Source organism: Silene latifolia, chromosome 10 (assembly GCF_048544455.1).
Source record: "Silene latifolia isolate original U9 population chromosome 10, ASM4854445v1, whole genome shotgun sequence".
Classification (NCBI taxonomy): domain Eukaryota; kingdom Viridiplantae; phylum Streptophyta; class Magnoliopsida; order Caryophyllales; family Caryophyllaceae; genus Silene; species Silene latifolia.
Genome location: NC_133535.1, coordinates 74,932,180 through 74,950,170, shown reverse-complemented (window position 1 = coordinate 74,950,170; position 17,991 = coordinate 74,932,180). Strand labels below are relative to the sequence as shown.

At 37.2% G+C, this 17,991-nt stretch overlaps 1 protein-coding gene, 1 long non-coding RNA gene and 1 other non-coding gene across 3 annotated transcripts; 1 reads left to right on the top strand and 2 right to left on the bottom strand.

Annotated features, from left to right (window-relative positions):
* Positions 1–2,995: 2,995 nt before the first annotated feature.
* LOC141607789 (uncharacterized) lies at positions 2,996–4,066 on the bottom strand. The gene has a single exon (XM_074427138.1). It carries the CDS (start codon positions 4,064–4,066, stop codon positions 2,996–2,998), a length of 1,071 nt encoding a protein of 356 aa, XP_074283239.1.
* Positions 3,594–3,700, top strand: LOC141610393 (small nucleolar RNA R71). The gene has a single exon (XR_012528304.1). It is a non-coding gene; the product is annotated as a small nucleolar RNA R71 (small nucleolar RNA).
* Positions 4,067–7,797: 3,731 nt separating the features above from the next.
* LOC141609038 (uncharacterized) lies at positions 7,798–11,030 on the bottom strand. Its single transcript, XR_012527154.1, has 7 exons — positions 10,404–11,030; positions 9,711–10,109; positions 9,217–9,306; positions 8,762–8,802; positions 8,579–8,650; positions 8,169–8,222; positions 7,798–8,033 (listed from the first exon to the last, which is right to left on the bottom strand). It is a non-coding gene; the product is annotated as an uncharacterized LOC141609038 (long non-coding RNA).
* Positions 11,031–17,991: the final 6,961 nt, after the last annotated feature.

The following is a 17,991-nucleotide window of genomic DNA, read 5'->3' as shown; positions in this document are numbered from 1 at the left end:
ATAAACAAAAACAAACAATTGTTGCCTCCCCGGCAACGGCGCCAAATTTGATGAGACTAAAGTCGTATCACCTAATAAAAATAAATCTTATCTCAGTACTAACAAAATAACTAGTGGCAAGAAAGTTATCGAATCCACAGGGAGGCGGTAATATTCAGTTTGCTAATATTTAAAGTGTCTTAAAGTAACAATTTCTTGGGGGTTTGTTTGGTTTGTTTTATAACAACTAATAGCAAGTGAAATAATGATGATTAACAATAATATTAAAGAAGTCCAGGATTCCGGTTCACTAGGTCAATTATACGGGGTGTATCTTAATCAATTGTTAGGTCAATCAAACTATCTAAGGTCACAAGATTGATTAATTCTATTATGCCCTTTAGATTAAGTCTAACATGCAATCGCTATAATTAAACACAATCTATCTGATTATCGCAGCATATATTAATTCTAACGCAGTCGGTGAAAGTATTAACTTCCTACACTAATTATAGATTCAGGCCTTAAATCAAATAACTAGAATAAGAACAATAATCAAACGATAGTTTATACGATATTACTAACAATAAATTAATAACCCCCTTCTAATAAACCTAGATCCCCTTTATCCTAGATGAAAGGTTTAGCTACTCATACTAATGGCATTAACAACAATAAAGATAGATGAAAACGTGATTAAAGACATAAAACAAGAACAATTGAATAAAAGCATAAACTTGATTAACAATTAATGAAGAACGAATAAATACCTTATCAATTAATGAGGAAAGATTGTAAATCCAAAACTATACAAGCCAACTAAGACTAAGAGTATTTGCTGTATGAAAGTTATAAAAAGTGTGACCTAATAATTATTACGAGTTTAGAATATATAGTACAAATAAGACTTGTTTTAGGAAAATACGGAAAAGTATCATATATAAATATCCTCGATCGAGCCTTGACATAATTGATCGAGGACAAGTTACTCGATCGAGCCCATATATACTTGATCGAGGAACCAGCCATCCAGCTTATCTTCGTCTAATCTTCTCTTCTTCTCTTCTTATCTTCAAGTCTCCTCATTTCTCGCGCCATGCCTCGTATATTCCGCTATGCCATAACCGCAATGCTCATATTTACTTGATTCACCTCGTAATGCGTCATTTCTGCATTAAAACATAATGTGGCGGCACTATCGACATTTCACTATAAAAGGCATATAAATGTCATAATAAGCACGGAAACGGTATCAAAAGCAACATGAAAGGAGTCATAAAAGTGTGTATAAAAGTGATACATCAATTCTCCTTAGACCGTCAACCTTAGGATTACTTCCTTCCTCTAAAATGATCCGATGCATGCACAAGTTTGGACTTAGTCCTTTGATATCATCAAAGCTATACTCTAGTGAGCTTTTGTGAGCTTTCAAGACTTTTAAATGTTTTTGTTCTTGAGCCTCACTAAGGTTGGCATTGATTATCACGGGATAAGACTCTCCCTCACCAAGAAAGGTATACTTGAGTGAGGGAGGTAAAGGCTTGAGTTGTACCTTTGGAGGGAGCAATCCCTCTACTTTCTTCATGAGTTCATCATCTATCACATAATCTTCTTTTATGTCTTCATCATGGAGAGAAATTTGAAAAGCTTCCTCTTTTTCCGACTCTTCCTTATCCACCTCTTCAACAACTTGGTCAATAGCTTCAATGATGCATATTCGAGCTAACTTAGGACATTTCACAAGCTTTGGAAGGTTAAATTCAACAATGTCATCCAATATCGTAAAGGTTAGCCGCCCATCTCTCGCGTCTATCAAGACTCCTCTGGTAGCCAAGAAGGGCCTACCAAGGATGATCATCCTTGGGGATATATAAGACAACAAAGTCGGTGGGAATTAAGTATTTTTCAACTTTGACGGGTACATCCTCAAGCATCCCCAAGGGTTGTTTGATGGATCTATCCGCCAATTTAAGGGTCATATTTATTGGTATAAGATCATAAATACCTACTTTATTTGCAACTTTCAAGGGGAGAACACTCACACTTACCCCTAGGTCACATAGAGCTCTAGTAATCGGGACACCTCCAACTACACATGGAATAGATAAGCTCCCGGGTCACCACACTTACTTGGCATTTTGTTTAGGAGTATGGCACTACATGTCTCCTCCATAGACATAGTTTTGTGGTCACCCAAGGTTCTCTTTCCCAATATGATTTCTTTTAAAAATTTGGTGTGGGTGGGCATGTTCAAAATCACTTCGGTAAAGGGTAGAGTAACTTCAAGTTTCCCTAACATTTCATGAAACTTGGCGTACTTAAAGTTCTCCCTACTCTTTAGAGCTCTAGTGGAGTAGGGGATTTTGGTGACAATTTGAGAATCGGAGAGTACCTTTGGAGGGTTTGATTCCTTGCTACCTTTGTGGAGGGTTGTAAGAGTACTTATTCAGTAGCCTCTTCACCAACCTCTTCCTCATAAGGGAGGTCTTCAACTAAACCATCAAATTCCTTTCCCACTTGCATTCCCCCACTTGAAGATTCTTCAATTGTTGTCTTCCCTTTCTTTGCTTCACTCATCCTTGCCGATGATGTCATTGGTGGGCTTTCCCTTCCACCATTCATCTCCATTATTTTCCTCTTGGGGTCTACATCAACCTCAAGTTCAAGGTGCTTGTAAGGGTCTTCAAGGTCTACTCCGCTTCTCAAGATAACCGCATGTGCTTGGTGGTTAGTAGATGCATCTTTGGAGCTTTGCCCTTGGGCCAACAAACCACCGGGTGGTATATGAGGATTGGCTAGAGCTTGAGCGGCCATTCGAGCCTCTATCTCCCTCATTTCTCTTTGGTAATCACTTCTTTGGTTAGCTATTTCTTGTTGATTAGCAATCCTCAAGTTAGCCATATCTTGGCTATGTTGCATTTGCATGTTCTTCATCATCCTCAAAATCTCACCTTGGGAAGTGTCACCCATGGGCTCTTGATGAGGTTTGTTAGTTAACGGTAAAGGAAACCCATGATCAATTCGAGTGTTGCGGGTTTTGAACATTGGTACTCTTGTAGCTAAAGTTTGGGTGATTCTTCAAACCCGGATGATAGAAATTTGTGTTTGGGTTGTAGACATTTGGGTTGTTGTAGGGTGGTCGTGGTGGCCTCACATTGTTTTTATAGCTTTGAAAGGCATTAACATCTTGAATATTGTCTTCATACCCCACATTGTAGTTGTTGTTGGCACACACATAGAAAGTGTGACCATTTCCCCCACATAGCTCACAAGAAGAAGTTTGGATAACCTCCTCCATGGGTGGTCCATGGGAGGTACTAGCTTGATGCCCTTGACTTCTTTGCATTTGCTCTAGTTGCTTGGTGAGAAGGTCAAGCTTTGCATTGGTCTCGGCATTTGAACTAGAAGAGTTCTCCTTGGGGTACCGTCTATTCCTTCTTAGTATATTGTCTCTTGAACCGTAGTTGGACTCCGAGTCCGCCATTTTCTTGATGAGAGTTGTGCCCTCATCATCATCCAAATGATAGAATCCCCCTCTCGCGGAGGCATTCACCATTTCCTTGATTCTTGGTAGCAAAGTTTGAAAAAAGGTTTGGGTAACGTACCAAGACGTAATTCCATGGTGAGGGCAACTAGCAATAAGGTCTTGGTACCTATCCCATGCCTCACCCAAGGACTCCTTATCTTCTTGTTGGAATGTAACGATCTCATTTTGGAGCATAGCAGTCTTGGATGATGGGTAATACTTGGCTAAGAACGCCTTGGCTAAGGCATCCCATGTAGTAAATGTGTTAGGAGGGTGCACATTCAACCAACGATCCGCTTTATCTCTAAGACAGAATGGGAATAACATCAACCTGAATGTGTCTTCGGACACTCCATTCCGCTTCATGATGGCAACCTTATTTTTGAACTTCCTTAGATGAGCATGAGCATCTTCTTCAATATGCCCACCGAAACTATCCTTCTCAATCAAGCCAACTTGAGCCGGATGGATTTCGAAGTTGTTTGGGGCCAAGGTGTCAAAGTTAATCGGATTACAAGCGTCATTGTAGTTGGGGCGGTTGTGGTCACGTAAGGCCGCCATTTGTGGTTGTTGGATTTGTATATATGGAGGTGGTGTTTGAGGCGGTGTGTTTGGGATTTGAAGGTTATAAATTGGGTTTTCTAGTGGAGAATCAATGGTGTTGTTTGTTTGTTGTGATGGTATGTCTTCAATAAGAGGTTGGGTGGGTGAATTTGCTTGGTTTGAAGTAGCTTGAGAAGAGGTTCTGACTCTTGCAATAGTCCTATTCCTTAGGCATGCACTTGTCAAAGAGCAAAGCTTGATGGTTCCTCTTAGGCATGCACTTGTCATACCGTAAGACTCCTAGTGCTTTTACACACTAGGGTAAGGCAAAAATCACACACTCTATAAGAAGCACACAACTACTAAAGCAAACAAACAAGTAAACTAAGACTAAAGCTAAGACCTTTTACAAACTAGGTATAACCTAACGCCATCCCTGATAATGGCGCCATTTGATAGGTAGGTTTTGCCGTCATTTCATACTAACAAAAATATTTATAAATTACGATAAAATTAGTATTTATCGAGTGTCGAAGGCAAGGATGGAGTGGGTGTAGACTTAGTTCGTATCAAATCTAGTTTAGTCAAACAATAAAAGGTTTGTAGTTTCTATAACTATTAAGAATAACTAAAGCAAGAATTAAGCAATGAGATGTAAACAAATTATACTTAAACTAGAGTCTTCGGTTTCCCCCAAGTGGGACGAGATAAACAAGGGTATAGAATGGGGTATGGGTAGTAATTAGCCAAGGTAAGAGACTAAATCTCTTGCTCTCCTTAAAGATAGACACAAAATTATCATTAAGCATCTAATATCATCTTAAACATGCTATCAAAAGACCCAACAAACTTCCATCCATAGAGAATTCAAGAAAAGAATGAAAAAAGATGTGGACTTTCATTCACACAATTCCACAAACACCATATATGCATGATTAAGAAGACTAACAATTCTACCCAACACTCTCCACTTAGGTTCCTCCTAAACCCTAAGGGGTCACTACTCACTCATCATGGTTAAACAAATGTCAACAATTGATGAAAGACAAGCAAACATGCTGGAAGACATAATATAAACTTTCGCAATAATGAAAAAGGGAACTAGAAATGTAAACAATTGAAATTAAAACTAGAAAGGAGAAGAATTATACCAACAACAATGAAAGGTTGAGTCTTGGATTAAATAAGAGAAGAATTTATTCAAAATCTTCTATTACAATTCAATACCCAAATGTAAACTATTGAATAACACTAAACTTATACTAATTTTCTAAAGGATTAATGTTTAATTAAGGAAAGATTAAGGCTTGATTAACAAAGTTTGAATATAAATTAAGTGCATGGAAAATATCTAGGGTAGTGTGTCTAAATGAATTAGAGGAAGGGGGTATATATAGTCTCTCCCAAAATTAGGTTACAAATTAAAGTAGGTGGGGAAATGCGAGTAGAGGAGCTCTCTTCCAGTTCACCGGCTACCGGTGCCAACACCGGTAGCGAGATATTGCTTCAAAATTTGGATTCCTCTTTCTTCAAAAATTGCTAAGTGTTGGGGGAGTGTCCCTGGCGGCTGGCCGGGTGTCGGCCTACTGGTAGAGGAAATCCATTTTCCCCCTTTTCTTCATTTTCTGCTTCTTCTTGGATCTCCTTGCCGGGACACCAGCTACCGGTGCCTCTGCCAGTAGCGAGTATTTCTTCAAATTGGCCAAATTCGTTCTTAAAAAAATGGCTAAGGCATAGGGATGGGTTCTCTGCCGTTGACCGGCTGCTGGCCTACTGGTAGAGAACCCCTTCTCAACAACATGCCCCTTTCTTCCTTCCTCTAGTCCGAATTTCTTTCTTCCTCGCTTCTTTTCTCCAATTTCGACTTATCCCTACACAAATGAGCAGAATAGTGAAAGCACGGGATCAAGGGCACAAAATAGCAAGTTAAGGCTCGTAGAACGCCTCTAAATGGGTCAAAACGCAAGGAAATAATGAATAAAATGGCACAATTTTGGCGCGCATCATATACGTTCAACAACACCGTTTTCTTGTGGGGTTCGTGGTGCACAAAAATTGTGTCCTACACCATTTTCCCTACAGAATTCTATAAAGGCTTAATTATCAAATTCGGTGACATGATCGGTACGTATAGAAACTAATTTTAATTTATACTTATTTTGGGCAAGATTCATTAGAACAACAAACTCATCAAAAGTTTCATCTTTTGAATTTAGAAATAGAGGCCATACATACCTTGAATAGTCGTCAACTAGAACAAAAACATACCTGGATCCGCCTCTACTTATTACTTTCATTGGGCCACAGATTCATATGTACTAGTTCCGATGGTTCTTTGGTGCTTACGACTCTCTTAGGTTTGAATGACGATCTCACATGTTTTCAACGAGCACACGAGTCACATAGCATTTCTTTGTCAAATTTGATTGACGACAACCCTTCAACCAAATCCCATCTTTTGAGTTTCACTACAAGAAAAAGGCCTATTTGCAACGGACCAATCCGTTGCGAAATAACCCTAATCCGTTGCTTATATACAGTTTGCAACGGATATCCGTTGCAAACTGGTGCGTTGCTTATATGGCGTTGCAAATGAAAAAATATGCAACGGATCGGCGTTGCTAATTTTTATACAACGGACGTATATTATTTGCAACGAATGATCCGTTGCTTAAATGAGGTCCACGTGGCACCTGTTTGGTCAACTATGAGACGGATTTCCGTTGCAAAAAAAATGTTTTCCGTTGCATAGTAGAGGGAAAAGTCAACAAATTGACTTTTTAAATTAATGGATAGCCGTCACAAAACCTGTAATTTCCGTTGCAAACACAAATGCATTGACTTTTTTAATTAATGGATAGCTGTCACAAAACCTGTAATTTCCGTTGCAAACACAAATGGGAGGTTCAAGCATTCCTGCATCCATTTTCCTCCATTTCGTTACGATATCAAACAATTAAACAATAAACTTTAAAGAAGCCAACAATATAGAAACTTGGAATTGTTCATTTAGCAAATTTAAAAGAGTACATACATTGAAAACATCCTCAAAAAAAATCCATACGTAATTTGCTAAGCAATTTCGTTGTCTAGCTATTATGGAGTAATCTAGCTAATTAGTTGGGATTGATGTCGAGTTGCCACTTCCACCATCATCATTGAAGTCGTCTCGATTTTGGAACTGGTTGCTATCACAATTTGGGTCAAAGTCAGACCCAAACTTTGCTTGTAGAAACGCCTCCATTCTTTGTACTTTGTCTTCGAGCACTTTGTTGCGGAGCTCAGTTTCAACATTTTTGCTCACAAGTCGAGGTAGTATTCATATCATATCAAATTGAACATACAAAACACTCACAAAATTGAAATTTGGGGAGGGGTCAAAGTATAAAGATATCTATGGAAAAATCAAAATAAACCTCAATACAAACTTCAAAGGGATCTCCTCCCTCATACCTCTATGTGATGCATCAATCTGGTGAAGAAGAAAAGATGATGGGGCAAAATCGTAATCTGCCATGCGCCCATGCTCATCCAATTGAACTCGCTGACTTTTCCAAAAACAAAAAAATCATGAGAAATTTATCTCATTATGTACATTTTATTTCTGAGTCAGAAATAAGATGAAAAGATAAAGGCGGAGAGAGTTAAGCCCGTAAGATTAGACAATGGTGAAGTAAATGGGTAAAAGTCGAGGAGCATCGTATGTCCTAATCTATACTGCAAAATCGTTAGTAAAAAATGAGCTAAGTTTTAACATTAATGATGATGACGATGATTTTCCATCTATTTTAGCTTATCGCACCCAAATGGGAAAAACTAGTGAATCAATGGTCACATCAAAATGCAAACTCAATAAAAATACTAATGAGAGTCCAAGGGGAAAGACTTAAACAACACTTGCCTATATTAATGTTGTTGCATCTGCAATGACGAAAGGCACATGTAGAAGGGGCCATTGTAAAAGGTGCTCTGATATGGTACCAGCCTGCAAATGAAGTATTGACATGAGCATTCAACAAATTATCACCAAGCTGTTTGATTGTTTGTCTATATTTTATAATTATAGGTGGAAATGAAAAAGAATAAATAAATAATTACGTTCCCATATCGTAATAAGTACCTGTAAGTATTTGCTGCCATCAAACAAGCGAAGTGGCTTGAGCGACTGGTGGGACTGATACATTGTTGGAACATTTAGAAGACTATAATTAAAACACCAATGTTAAAAAAAAATCTTAAAGAACCAATATCAACATTCTACCCCAGTGCTGATACTAATAAGGCAAGCAAACTAAGTGTACAATGAACCTGCACCAACATTCTGATGCAGCAGCCAGCAGGTGTGTGACATACACACCAAAAATTAGCTCCAGATGAACAGAAAAGAAAACAAACAAAACCAACCAAATACAAAAAATGTCATTAACTATACCGTGTTAAATTGATTTTGATAGACGATAGTTCAATTAATGACAACCCCGTCATCCAATCAGCGTTTAAAAACGCAATAAAGAGGACGAATCAACATACATCTGATCAACTCCTTATCCCACCCATGAGTTTTCGCTGATAAACCTGAATCCTCAAAGCTTTAGCATTACACTGCAAATTTACAAGGTCACAATGTCAATATGACAAACCACTCACAAACAGATATTATGATAAGCTATTAGCTGCCAACTATTGTGGAGAGATTTGTTCATACAAACTTACAAAGGAATGTGGATGGATGCATATATGGTAACAAGAGCTTCCTGAAAAGGGAAAAAAGAATAGTGATAAGAATACTATTCTCAAAACCGCCAATTTCATGGAACACATCAAAACCTCGGCAATTAAACCACGAAACAACAAAATTTAAACAACCTAAATGACACTTGATATGGCTTGAAAGAGGGTTTTGAACAACAAAGGAGGTTAGTTAAATGAACTGAAAATAATCCATTCTTTTTACTCAAAGCACCATCATCTTTTTACTCATAACAATCAGGCTTGGTGTTATCTCATTGACGCAGAAAAACTAATCATAATGAAACATCTGAAAGGTTGCTGCCATATATTATGAAAAAAAAGCCTCATCAGACGGATAAAGTCATGCCCTGTCTCAAGCCAAATTACTCAATGAGGCATAGTTTAAATATGGAATAATAATGCAAAAACTGAGATACCTCTGAGTCTTGCCAAAATGATCTTTTATCGAGTTCTGGAATCACAAGAGTTGCTTTAATAATACGAGCCACAGCCACCATGTCACAAATCTGCAATTTTATAAAGACAATCAACCTTTGCTCAACCTCAAAAGAATATCACTCACAGGGGTGAATCTGTTATAAGGGGAATCGAGTCATTGTGGACATCCGTATGGCCAGTGACGACTTCAAAGATCAAGTGTAAGTTATATGCCTTCTTCACATGAATAAATATTTGGCTAGTTGTATCTTTATAACCACTACAATAGCAATAGTCTCCAACTCTCCACATGTAAAGAGCTATATATCATTCAGGAAAAATACGCTGCAAATATACTTAATAATTAAAGTCATTAGACCAATTATATACCATGACAACATTAGAGTCACATAACCAGTCAAGACTTGGCTCTATACAAACCCGAGCAGGAGGTAAGACAAAAATCTGAAGCATCTTTGTATGAGTAAGAAACCTGCAAAAGTGTGTAACTACTCTTTGCTGCCATAAATGTGTACTCATTTGCTTTATTCTCACTTATGAAAGCCTTGTTTTGTAACTAACTTGCCCAGTTGAATGCCAACTAACTCTTTAGTGCAATACACAATTCAACTGATGCTTTTCTTTAAATGTAACACCAGAAGACACCTTCCAATGCTTTCGGGATAATGCTTGACAGCTTGCCTTGCCTGTCAGCAGACTATAAGCCATTTAGGACATCACTTATTAGATTGCATATGGTATAAAACTATATATATTGACATTGCATGTTGGATGAGAGTCAGTACATACATAGAGTGTTGGACGGCTTGATCTGCAGCAAATGCAAGCAGAAACTCATCAACGATAACTTCCCTGCTCTCATTTTTCTTATCTGAGAAAATTGTCAAGGAGAAGAAATGTGGGCTGTATCGACTATCAAGTATGAGCTTCTATTAGAGAGCTACACGATGCAGTACCGTTGAACGGTCAAACTATCGTATATTAATGAGAAATTAATCAATTATCCGTCAGTGGAAACTTCATGTGACCTTCAAACTTAAATAAGGATGATATAATGACATGAAAAAGAACTACTAAAGAGAGAAGCTAGAGGGATTTCATGGCTCAAACTTAATGACATGTAAGTTAAAAAAACTTCACAAAGGTGAGCAAAATGAAAGGATACAGTCTTCAAAAAAATGGCGAATCTCAGCCAAAAGATGGGGAGGTAGCTACTTGTTGTCCTTGTAATGTTCCTACTCAGGATCATTGGCACAAACAACAATTATCTTATCATCTTTCTCCCCCTGATGGGGAGGTAGCTGAATACCCTTCATAGAAAACGAATTATCTCTAAATTGAAATCAAATTTAATTGCAAACCCTAACCCAATTACTTAATTGTACTCTAACATAATAAAAATAATTGAATCCCAAAACGCAAACATCATAGAAAACACAAAATCAGTGACAAATGAAAACAATTCCTCTAAAAAACATATGAATTGCGATGAATTTAAAGATAATTGAAATTAAAAAACATACCTGATTAAAGATTGCGAAGTGGAAGGTTGACGAATTCTGCCGAGATGGATATGGGTCGTCGGTGAAGAGGTGGCTGCCGACAATAACACGGTGGTTGTCGGTGACGGGTGGCTGGTGGTGGTGATAAGGTCGTTGTGGAAGCTAGCATCGTATCTCGTATATAAGAGTTAGGTTTTGGGTGTGTGACGGTCGTCAGAGTAATAGGAAGAATATAAGACGAGTGATTAATTTTGAGACTGTTAATGGTTTTTTGAGACCGATATTTTGTCGGTCTCAATTTTGAGTCCCACGAATATTTTTTGAGACTCAACATAGCGGTCTAAAAAACGGTTATTTCTTGTAGTGGACGAGGAGGGAGTACTGGGTTGAGGACGGAGTTGGTAGCCGGAGGGAGGGAGAGTGAGTACGGGGTTTTGGGGGTTAGGGTTTAGGAGTGAGAATGAGGGATAGGGAGAGGATTTGGGGAAGAATGTTATTAGAAGGAGAGTTTGCAGGGGGTTTCAAGGTTGAGGAAGGCATCGTATGAAGAGAAAGGGAAGTAACTATGTGAGATAGAGTAGAAAACAAATTTGATTAATTTAATTAACTAGTTTAGATCCCGCGCAATAAATGCGCAGTATTTTAAGAGTTTTTATTTTTGTATTACTTAATCATGCTAAATTAACACCCCATTAATTTTTCATATTTTACGGCATTATATTTTGATATGAGAAAAAAAGAATTAAACTGTAACCGGGAAAACTAAGTAAAATTGAACTGTGAAATAATAGTGATATCTCGTTAATTTTTTATTTTTCTCGTTATTGTATTTTGATTCGAGAAAAATAAAATAAAATAAGAAAACTAAAAATTAATTCAAGAGAATTGAGTAATGTGCTGAAATGTATTTTTTTTAAAAGTGTTTTTTATACCACAAAGCTAGTGATTCCAATTTATAAATTCTCTCAATTAGATTTGTTATAAAAATAATCAAAACGATTTATATTTTTGTTTATACATAGCATGAATAGTATGAGTCAAGTCATTCTCAAATAATAGCATTAATAAAAGATTTAATAGTTTAAAATTTTATATTATTTATACTTTAAATAAAATATTATAGTTTAGTGTTTAGTGAAAATTATATAATTTGAAGAAAAAATAAACTTTAATGAAAATAATTATATAATGAAATTATATTTTTTAATTATTAATTACATTTATTAGTAAATACAATTAAATTATCAATAACTTCCTTATTTAAAAAGATGTTTTTTGGAGGGAAAATTTGTGAGTTCACCTATTCATTTAGTAAATAGGGGATTAGGGTTTAGTAAAGTGACGGGTGGGCGGGAATATTTTCACTGAGGAGCCGACACGTGTACAGGTAAATATTTAGTGGTTCTTGTATTATACTTTTATATAGATATAGATAGATATAGATATAGATATAGATAGATATATAGATTGTAGGAGTTTAACCAATATGCAACGGATAGGCATTACAAAATCCGTTGCATAAATTAACCAGCTTTAAATTTATTAGGCGGGTAAATAGATATGACGCATATCCGTTGCAAATTTTCATTAAGCCGTTACATAATTTAATATCCGTTGCAAATTTTCATTTAGCCGTTGCATAATTTAATATCCGTTGCAAATATAATAATATCTGTTGCAAGTAATACTTAGCAACGGCTTATACAGTTCATTGCAATTAGTCCGTTGCAAATCAGCCTTTTTATTCAGTATGGTGGAGCTAATGCGAGCAAACCTTTTATGCCATATACATGGATCATCTAAAGTAGCTTTCATACATGTAAACGAGTTAGTAGGAATAGCATTCAAATCAATCATATAGATAATCTTTTTACATTGACCCTCAAGAATAACACTACTTGTTCATTCAATTATTATACGACAAGTATCTGAATGGAAAAAAAAAAACTTTATTTCCCTTGTCACATAATTGAAAAATACTGAGTAGATTATGCTTAAGTCTTCTAACAAGATAAACATCACTAATAGCATGAGAAGTAGATATACCAACCTTGCCAACGCCGACAACCTTACCTTTCTTGTTATCTCCAAAGGTAACCTTACCTCCATCAAAGGGTTCAAGTGAAAGAAATAGGTTTATATCTCCAGTCATTGGCCTTGAACAACCACTATCAAGGTACCATAGATTGTTTTCTTTCACCATAACCTGCAAAAGGATTAGATGCAGTTTTTAGGTACCCAAGCTAGGTTGGGTTCTTTGACGTTAGCCATTCTAAAAACTAGATCTTTTCTAACCCATACTTGTCTGACAGTTTTCCGTTTGTTAAACGAAAAGTATTGTCTAGGAGATGTCCTAGAATATACTCTGGGTTATTCATGATATTTACTTTTAGGTTGTTTTGGGAAAGACTCTTTAGGCTTTTGTGGTTGTTTTGGTTCATTGCTCTTTTTCTCGTAATCAAAACTCATATCATAGAACCAACGAAAGTTATTATTTCTTTCTTCATTCAAATTTGGTTCATCCGTAGGAATATTATTTTCTTCAACTACCGTGTCAGACGCTTTAACAAATTGAATACCATTGCGTAAATCTTGCATGTGTTTAACACAGTTGTCTTGAATATGTCCCGTATGACCACAGTAATTGCAAATCAAGTATTCAGGTAAATTGACATATTTTTTTCTTACTGAAATCTCGTTCGGAAGGAGTTGATTTGAATTTAGAGTGGTCTCTACGACCATAGCACTCATGTCCTAAGCCCATTTTCATATTATTGTCAGTTTGCTTAGTTATAAAATTTAAGACTTTTGTGCTTCCTTCCCACTTATCCTGAACCTTTCTTGTATGTAAGAGCAAATCCTTTAAAGATTGGATTTCATTAAGACATTTATAATGATCCCGTTCCACATCTTTAGAGGGATTGTTCTCTTTATAATTGTCACAAAAATCCTGGAATCTTTTATTAAGAACCCGTACCATCTCAGAATGTAATTTCTTAGTATCGGAAAATAAGGTTTTAGATTCTTTCAATTGCTGGTTCGGAGAGTCAATTTCCTTTTTTGATCTGAAACTACAGCCTCCCTAGTTATAGCCTTAGACATCAAAAGCGCTTTGACTTTCCTCAATTATAAGGTTATAGCTTCATTAGCTACAACCTTGGCTTGAAGATGCTTAATGTTGAGTTTTAGTTCTGAGGTTATAACTTCATTAGCTATAACTTTAGACTCAAGAGCTATCTTCTCAGCATTGGTCGATTCTGAAGTTGTACCTATAGTAGCCGCAACTTTAGATTTCAGCTTCTTAGCCTTGGCTTTAAGAAGTTGATTCTCTTCAACAATATGTAGAATCTGTTCTTTTAAATCTTTCAGTTCCAGATCTTGTTCGTGACACTTATCAAGACTTTGCTAGAAGTATTCTATTAAAGCACTCTTAGATAACTTCTTGACTTGTTTCATAAGTACAGGGTAGCTTACCTCTTTTTCTTCATCGTCTAAATCAGACTCTCCTAGAAGACAGTAATCTGAACTTGAGTCAATGCTATCATCATCGCTGTCGGAAATTAGGTCAAGACTAACGTTGCTTAAACATAGATTAGCGACTTCAGACCCTTCGTCATCTTCTATGTCGATATCTCCCCAACATGACGCCATCACGACTTGTTTAAACTCCTTTTTGGTCTTTTCACGTTTGTCATGTCCTTAATTTTCTCCCATGTGGTATAGTCCTTTATCATATGATCAGACTCTTGAAGCATCCTTTGTTGACAAACGATGTTTTTAACTCAGTTGCCTTCTTATTGAAAGACTTATTGTTATTGTAGGATGGTTTTTTTTTTGCTTGTTTTTAAATAACTTCTTTTTGAACCTTCTAGCAAGCAAAACGGTTTCATCCTCGATGTCAGAACCAACGTTCTCACCTGCGAACGCTTGTAGAGCCATACTCTTTATTTTTACTTGGTTCGGCCGTACTATCATCTAAGATGAGTTCGTGGACCATAAGAGCTCATATTAGCTCTTGATAAGAAAGAGTAGTGAGGTCTCTAGCTTCCTCCATTGCAGTGACCTAAGGACGTCGTTTTTTGGTAAGACTCCTAAGGACTTTTTCTGACAATGTCCTCGGATTTAAAATTTCTCACAATGCTAGAAAATCGTGTAGACATGCTATCCAGCGATTCATTTGGCTCTATTGTAAAGAGCTCTTATTTCTGAATCAGCAACTCAATACGATAATTCTTAACGACTGTCGTTCCCTTATAAGCTAATTCAAGACCACCCTATATTTCCATGGCCGAGGTACAAGAAGAAAAATGATCGAATTCATTAGATGTCATGTCGTTTTGCAACAGGCTTATCGCTTTCGAGTTTTTCTCAGCTTTCTTGTAATCAGCCTCCACATAGTCTTCTTCCTTTTTCTCATAAGTAGTGCCTTCAGTAGATACGACCAAAATTTTATTCGGTCCATTTTGTATGATCTTCCAGCACTCCCAATCATGTCCTTTTATATAATGTGTCATCATGTTTTTCCAAAGTCCATAATTCTTCCCATCAAAGACGGGACACTTTAGATACTTGGAATCCATTTCACACGTATAAGGCAGCGGAATTAAAAGTAAATAAAATAAAAGAGATAGACGGATCAGCCTCTTTGTGGTTAGGCAATCAAGAGCACGAGGCTCTAATACCAATTAAAGAGTCTATCGATCCGAAATACTCAAGAGAGGGGGGGGGGGGGAATTGAGTATAAAAACTTTAGCCCACTTTTTCGATTGTCCGTATAAGCGTGAATTAATAATTAATTGTTAGTCAACGCGTTATTATAAAATATGGAGTCTGAAATGTAATTCACTTTTCGACGGTTCCTTTATCTTTCTAAACCTAATCTCTCTCTCTCTCTCTCTCTCTCTCTCTCTCTCTCACTCTCTCTCTCTCTCTCTCTCTCTCCCTCTCTCTCTCTCTCTCCCTCTCCCAATCATCTTATACCACCCTATACTTCTCACATGGTCTTGGACACTAACCCAAGAAGGGAGATGGTTGTGCATGAAGTCATCGAACCGGGTTGTCGCCGTCATAGGCATCGGTTTGCGTCTCAAGATGAGTTTGTGTTCTAGATCTTGAATAGCCTAGTGATAGGGCATGGTTGTTACTTGTAGGGTTCGTCACAGAGTCGTGCGTAGCTTGTTTGATGGAAGCACTTTTATAGAATAGCGAAAAGGTAGGGTTTCCCTACTCAGTTGCATGTTTAATTGATTTAAGATGATGTTGATTGTTGTATTGGCATGATTGGTATTGTTATTGGAATTGTCTTTCTTTGTTGTTGAGTTGGTTGTTGTTTGTCTATGGTTTGCGAGGTGCGTCCTCGGTTGAATAGAATCATCTTCGGCAATGGCTTCACGCCCTTGATTCGCCCCTTGTGGTTCTCGTTACAAGGGGATGTGCACATTAATGGACATGGGTTATTGCTCGTTGCGATGAGTGGGGCTTAGTTAGGCAAGGCTGCGGTCCCCCACTGGCGATGAGGATTACCTGTTGCGATGGGTAATGTGGCAGGACTACACACTTAGGTGTGTAGTCGGTTACTGGATACTGATGGAGTATGGAGAATGGTTCTGTTTTTGGACTGGATGGTATTGGTTGTCTTTGTGATTTTCTTATCTTGAATATTCAGTGAACTGATCCCGTGTTATGTTTTCAAAACTGTGGTGATCCATTCGGGAATGGTGAGTAGTTGGTTTAGCATGTGTTGATTGATATGATGCTTGTGGGACATGAAAGGGAACTGAGCCATCACGCTGTGTAATTAGTTGCCGCTGTCACTCATGGTTAGTAGTTCCTTCAGTTGTTAGAGTTGTAATCCTTTTCACATTGGTTTATTTTGTAAAGGATATTTAATAAGCATTCTGTATTGTTTATTTGATCTATTTACCTCGGGCAACCGAGATGGTAGCACCTTTATATGCTAGGGTGGTCCTTGGTAAGGCATATTAGTATATAGGGGTGTTATAAAGTGGTATTAGAGCGATGATTTTGGAACCTGAACCAATGGACCAAATGAATGTAGGGTGTGGAATTAAAATGAACCTGGTGTGTCTGTGTTGGGAGACCTCTTATGTCGGTTTTGGGTGAGAAAGCGCCCTCATCTCAAAATCCCAACCCCATCATGCTTAAGCCAGCAACATCATGTGGGGTAAGCATATAGGGATATATATATGTGTGTGTGTTGGATGTGTGATATGTGGTTTCCTGAAGTGTTACTTCGTGATGGGTGTTAATGGTTGAAATAGTTAGAATTCAAGTATGGGTAATGCTATGTGTATGTATGTATGGATGAGTCAAATAGTTGATCTAAAAGTTTTATGCATGGTTGTACCTGGAAAAAGAAGTAATGATAGATAGTAATGTCATAACATGTACAGAAATGACAAGGAGTATGAATGGTTTGAGTTAGCGATGTATGCTTAAATGGAGTTGATGCTTGTAGGTATGCGATTCTACTTATGTCTTATTGGTAATATAATCAAGTTGAGTGCGATATATGTGTTTGTGACATGAATCATTTCTGCAAAAGGGTTTATGTGAAGTATAATATATGTTGCGTAAGTGAGTCGTCATAGGTGTGTAGTTGATAAGTTGCGTAATATATGATAGAAGTAAGGTATAAGAGTGACGAGTCCCGAATGGGTGGAACTCTGAATAATGTTTACTGTTTTGCAGGGAAATACTTACAGAATCTTGAAATTCTGTTATTGTTCAGGTATACTCGGCAGAGTAAAGAAGATACTCGATCGAGTAAGCCAAATTCGACCGAGTATAAAGGCACTCGGCCAAGTACTCAGAATGACGATTTAAGCCAGCTATTGATCTCTGAATACTCGACTGACTAGACCAATTACTCGACCGAGTAGAGGCTACTCGGCTGAGTAGTCCCAGAACTCGGCCGTGTACTTCAAAACCGCGGTTCAATTCGACTTTTTCCGGAAACCCTATAATCCTTCTTAACTCTATTCTTCCGCCTCATTCTCTTATTTTACACACAACACTCATCACATTTTCTCTCTTAAACAAAAGCTTGGGTGATTTTGTTAACTTTACTCTTGGATTTACTTGCTCTTGCCTCTGCTTTTCTAAATCAATCCTGACTTAAGGTAATGCAACTATCAAAACTCTTTATTTCTAATCAAGTTAAGTGAGAAATTTGCCTCAAATCTGAAAATTTTACTCTTGTAATTCAAGGATTTTTGCTTGTATGGGGCT